General features: G+C 37.7%; 1 protein-coding gene across 1 annotated transcript; it reads left to right on the top strand.

The window, feature by feature from the left end:
• Positions 1-607: 607 nt before the first annotated feature.
• Positions 608-3,389, top strand: LOC116029763 (formin-like protein 1). Its single transcript, XM_031271804.1, has 5 exons — positions 608-749; positions 1,185-1,651; positions 1,722-1,856; positions 2,815-2,868; positions 3,185-3,389. Exons 1-5 carry the CDS (start codon positions 608-610, stop codon positions 3,248-3,250), a joined length of 864 nt encoding a protein of 287 aa, XP_031127664.1. The 3' UTR covers positions 3,251-3,389.
• Positions 3,390-6,395: the final 3,006 nt, after the last annotated feature.

The following is a 6,395-nucleotide window of genomic DNA, read 5'->3' as shown; positions in this document are numbered from 1 at the left end:
TTCCTGCCCGGTTTCCAGCTGATGTGACCTTTCTCTTAGTCTTATGTTTTCTATGTAAGCGTATTTACCAATTTCTACTTCCATCAATTCCCTCACTACTTTCTTCACGCCTTCCGACTTCACAAACCCTCTCATCGACCCATTGCACGACTCCACTCTCACCCCGATCTTGAACCCTTTCATGCTCTGGTGGCTGAGAATTTTTCTCTGATCAATCCACTCCGGCACCAACAATCCCATGTTCTTCACTCTGTCATCGAACCCATCGTCGTGAAGCTCCGATTCATTGGTTCTAATCGCCCACAAGAAATTCACTTCAGATTCTTCTAACCCAACTTTAATCACCTCCAATTGCTCTAGCAATATCTCTACTTGAGACCCAAATGACACGTACAAAACTTGCTTCCACTGTTGGTGAAACCAGTCCAACCATTAGATGTAGGACGACTTTTCTTGATTTTTCGGCGGTCGTTTTCTCGGTGGCTCTACCAAGCAGAAAGGTACGATAGGCCATGATTTGGGCACAAAATTGCGATTATAGGATTCCTTACAAACATGCTCGAGATCGCAAAAACTATTCACCAACAAATCCGCCGGAGAGAAATCAATGGAGCAACTGAAGCCAAATCCGCCCAATTCAACTTCACTAACTCCTCTCACTTTCTTGGAGAAGGCCGCTAATATATATGGCGATGCCGCCTCTGTTGTCTATAACGACGTCACCTTCACCTGGTCGGAAACTCATCTCTGTTGCCTTCGCCTTGCTTCCTCCATTGTATCTTTGGACATTTAGAGAGGCGACGTCGTCTCCGTTCTAGCCCCCAACGTTCCCGCTATGAAAGGGCTCCCACTAGTACAAAATAGCACATAAAACACTCACATTTAGCTACTGTTGTTGAAAGAACGGTAGTGTATTCTTAAAAAAATTCGCGCGGTGGCAATTCTGTAAATAAGTGAAAAGTAATCCGCTACTGTTATTAGTAGGAACGGATGCGAATTAAAAAAACAAAAAACGCCTTTTATATTTCGCTACCATTTCTACCGTTTCTATAGGAAACGGTAGCGAAATATAAGTTATTAAAATTAAAAAAAAAATTGAAAAATTCATTTCGCTACCGTTTCGTGACGAAACGGTAGCCCCGAAATATTAATTATTAAAAAAAAAAATTCCAACAAACATACAGTCATACAGAGATCCCAGATCTGCTTTGAACATATTCGATCCACCCACCGCCACACCAGACCACTGCTTCCACACAAACGCAACCACACCAATGCTTCCATCTCAGCCACACCACCGCAGCCTCCACCGCCACCGCCACCGCCACCGCCACCGCCACCGCCTCCGCCTTCCACCGTTGCAGCCACCACTGCCGTCGCAAACAGATCTGCCGCCCGCACCAGCCACGACCACCATTGCAGCCTTCGTTCACCTCTGCCTCAGTCACGGCGACCGCGCCTCCGCCTCCATCGCCTTTGCCGTCGTCTGCCTCCGCCACCAGCCTCCGTTGTAAGCACCACCACCGTAGCCACCATCCATTTTCGCCTCCCCCGCAGCCACCAGATCTGCGCAGCGCAACCACCACCACCGTCCGCCATTTCCCCTCCACAGAAGCCACCACCGTCCGCCATTTCCGCCTCCATTGCGCAGGTTACGTTTTTTATTAATGTTTTTTTTGTTTTAATTTGTTGACCTAATTTAGAGTTTTAATCTCTTGAAGAATCTGAAACTTGTGAAAGATGCATTTAGCCAAAGGTTAGGAGTGGAAGCCCTTGGTAGGGTCAAACCAAAGGTAGATCCTCTGTTCTTGTGGGGCTCCTGCAATTCGTCCATCTTTACGGCCAAGACAGAACAGGTAATAATCTGAATGCTCGATTTTTAAAATCAATTACTGGCATTTACTCTGTAATCAAATTGGCTTTTCGCTATACTTAACTGTTCTTCAATTTTATCTGTGTTGGTATTATTAGTTAATGTATTATGAACTTTGGAGTTTGAGGTATCAAGAACCCTTAGATGTCAGTGGGAAAGTTCTCACTTTGGTGCAAATGGCATCGGTATTTTACATAACAATTCAAAAAGGATTAGAACCATGTTGATATAGTATTGAAATCTAGGTCTTGTGATATTTCGAAATTATTTCTTTTAAAGTTCATGTCGAGTTCTGATTTCAGGGACAAATATCTGCCTTTTGAATTAAGTCTTAATGTTTATATCAATCCAGAATATGTTCATACAATGTGTATTAGATGCTAATGTCTGAATGTATTCTGTGGTCTATTCTTATGCCTGAATTTTCAACAGGGAAGATGAATTTGATTTGGACCTTGAGGACCTACTGGCTATGGAAGCTATATGGCTATCTATTCATGTACTTATCTATTAACAATCAAAATTAATCCGCTTTGTTGAGTCCTAAATATTGCTAAACTTGAGCCCTAGTTTGGTTTCTTGAAATGTTTAACTCCAGTAGTTTTGCGGTTAGTGTCACATTTGTAGTGCTTCCATTTGTTTAATGTATACATTTTTATTTAGTATACACGAAACAATCCTGGCGAATGACAATATTAATTAATGTATTTGTATTCATTATCATCTCGATCAAGCTAGCTCTATATAGTAATGCATATATAATGTTTCTTGATTTTCTTGATTTTTTGTTTCTTATTAGCTAGCTAGCTTGTTCTTGATTGGTTTATATATGATAGAGCTTTGGAGTTGAGAAGAAGGGCAGTTGGTTTATATACAGGAAATTGATTATAACTGAGTTTATTACATTGACTAGTTTCTTTTTCCTTTTGGCTTATTTGCAGTACAAAGAAGCCATTTTGGCATATGCAATCCTTCTCAAAATAGAAAATGACAAGGTTTTTCTTTCTACTTCCGTTTGCCTTCTGCACATGGACTCTTTTTCTTTTTTATTTGTTTGAAAAGAAATCTAATACAATATTAATTTTCTAATGGGTGTTCATTGCATAGTTTGGCAAACAAACAGTTTGCTTGCTAAAATGTTATGTCTGCTTGTGTGTATACTCCGTATGTCTGCTAAACATTTGCTCCCTAGGTTTTTTTGTGCAGTGTATGCATGTCTGTTTTTGTGGCTTCTATAATGTTAACTTGTGTACTAATCTATTATCGAGTATAACTGCTAGCCACCAAGCTTATAACCTTTGCTCTTTGTAGAATGGGTTGGATACTAAGGTGGAGAAGCATGATTCCTCGGTGCATAAGCAGATCAAAGATAACTAAGGTGGTCATTAGGTTCTTATTTGATGCTTCTAAACACTAATATGATATTTTGTTTTTCTTAGAAAGGTTTTTATATATATATTAGAAAGCTTGTGTATATATGGGATGATTCAAAGAAAAGATTGTATATATTAATTGATATTATTGTGTTGATAGTTATAACTTCAGGTTAATTTTAGATTATAGTGTGTTAATAAACAACATTTATATAGGAGCACTTTAAATTATTTAGGGAATTTTTTAATTAATTAATTTATTAAAAAATTAATTCTTTTTAATTTTGTTTTTTTTTAAAAAAAAAATTGGGAATCCGCCACTGTTCCTAAGCTGGAACAGTAGCGGATTCCCATTTTTATTTTTATTTTAAAAATAATCCGCTACTGTTCTTCTATAGGAACAGTAGTGGATTATCGAATATTAAAAAAAAAAATTATAATCCCCTATCGTTCTAGCCAAGAACGGTAGCGGATGATCAGACTTTTCGCTACTGTTGTACAATGGTAGCGAAAAGTCAGTGACATTTAGAGACTGTCCCATCCGCTACTGTTGTACAACAGTAGCGAAAAGTCTTTTACAACAGTAGCGGATGTGCAGTTTTGTACTAGTGTCCATTCGCGGTCCCCATGGTCGGCGTCGTCCTCAACACCATCAACATCCGCCTCGGTGCCTGGACGGTTTCCGTCATCCATGGGGGAATTAGGGTCTTAAAATAATTCTGTCTGGTTTTATTTTTTTTATTTTTAATTTAAAAATGTAAAACACGCTTACATGGACATCATAAGACTAAGAGAAAGGCCTCATATGCGGGAAACCAACGCTATATCATCAGGAAGACCGGAAACCGATGAAAGATCGTGGTGCGTCATGAATAATTAGATACATTCCTGGTGTGGGATGAAACTTTAGCATAACTTAATTATTCAAACCATCTAAGTTAAAAGACCAAAAAGTTTTAACATACAAAAGTCTAGATCCTATATATCCCTTCCCCAGACTTTTTCTTCGCAACCAGGACCATCACCATTTTGGTTACTCATACAAAAAATTGGAGATTTTTTGCAATATAATTTTTCAAGCTAAGACATTTTGGTAATGTTTTTTTGAAATATTCATAATTGTTTACGTTTAGCCCAAAGAATCAATGCCCACACCATCGGAGTTTGATCCTCCGATCACCGATAATAAAAATGTTATTACACTAGATAGTAATTAACCTGCAGAACCTAGAACAACTAGTTATATGAAAAAGTTAGATGAACTTTTGTGATCTAGTGGCAAGAGGTGACTCTCCCATATGAGAAGTCATGAGTTTGAGCTAAGTAAGAGTGTTCTTGACTTTTTGTGTTTTAGTAGATCATTGTTGTACTTCTATATTTTATTATAAGTACCTATTTGGTCATTTTTCTTTAAAATTAAGATGCAATGTGCAGCAAATCTAGTCAAAAGAGAAAAGGTATAGACAAGAATAGTGTTGCAGGTGGGTGGGTATAGGGAAATACTTGCTGCTCCCCATTCCACAGCCTTTCTCCTCCAAAACTTTCACATCTTTTGGTCGTAGCTTATTAGCTTGCTGTGTATTATATTGCTGCTTCTGCATGTGCTGGTGTACGTGTATTACATACTACCACCAAAGTCTAGTGATGGAAATGACTAGAGAACAGAGATAGATAGATGATTAGATTAGATATGGGATGGGATGGGATGTTTGTTCCACGTGGGAGTTCGCACGTGCCCACGTCCATCCATCCATCTATCACTCTATATAATTTTTAAATCATGCGGCTGTGTGCTGTGGCTATTCTATTATTGTATGCATTTCGGAACTACTGTTTCAATCACCACCACCCCATCGCTCTGTGTGTTTGCTTCACGCAAGCTAAGCAGCTGCCCCCAACCTTTGTTTGTGCTTCTTCTCCCTTTTGCTTTCAACTCGCTTGCCTTTAAAGTTGCAACAACGCTACACTCCACCCTTATTCAAAAAAAAAAAAAACTCTACACTTCACCCCTACCCTCTCCTCTTCCTATGTAATACTGCACATCATAATAGGTTTAATTGATATATATGGGTAGTAGTGTTTGGTAAATGACCGATAAATTAAAATTTGATTGGTTTGACTAATCAGTAAACTATTTAAATGTTTAGTAAAATAATTTATTGCATTAGATTATTGAGACAATAAGCTAATTAAAATTTGAAAAGTTAAGAACGGTAGTGTTTTTTTTTCCAAAAGAATGGTTGCGTTTTTAGTTAGCTGGTTTGCCTTAATTATAAAATGACCATTTTACCCTTGTTATTCCTAACATTTATATCTCCTATTGCTATCCATCTGTCTTGCCTCTTCTTTCATTCTGTTTCGATTCCATAACAACAATAATACTTTGTAATGTTTAAGAGTTAAGAAATTAGTACAATATGTTTATGTCAAAATTACCAAAAATAATTTTTACAACTAGTTAATACTAATACGTTTTGATGATGCAATGTACCGAAACTACTACATGAATCCATGAGAATTACTACACGAATGCATGTGCATTCATGTTGTAGTCACAGAGATCTAGCAGTTATTGTGCATTCGTATAGAACTTACCGTGCATTACTGATCGAAGAACTCCGCATGTTATCAGGTTAAGAGATGTTCTCACCTGAAAATAAATAAATAAATAAATAAATAAATATATATATATATATATATATATATAGGTGCACTCAGGTGATTCGTCTCCTATATACATATACACATACATATGCGCGCACGCGTGCACACACACACACACACACACACACACACACACACACACACACACACACACACACACACACACACACACACACACACACACACACACACACACACATATATATATATATATATATATATATATATATATATAAAAGATCATATGCGAAGGAGTTCTCAAGTAAAAAGTAAGGTTAAATCTTAGTCATTAATTAAATCCAGATCAACCACTCAGAATGAATAATTGTTTTAAAAAAAATGCATTGGCAAGTTGGTAATTTTTATAGGTAAGTGCATCGGAAAGGCGGCCAAGAATGGCATTTAGAATAATTTGATCCTGCCTGAACCAAGCTGTGCAGGCAGGATTAATTGTAGTGCGAGCAGCATCGGAATACTTATTCGGA

This window comes from Ipomoea triloba, chromosome 9, assembly GCF_003576645.1.
Source record: "Ipomoea triloba cultivar NCNSP0323 chromosome 9, ASM357664v1".
Taxonomy (NCBI): Eukaryota; Viridiplantae; Streptophyta; class Magnoliopsida; order Solanales; family Convolvulaceae; genus Ipomoea; species Ipomoea triloba.
This window is presented reverse-complemented; position numbering and strand designations above follow the sequence as displayed.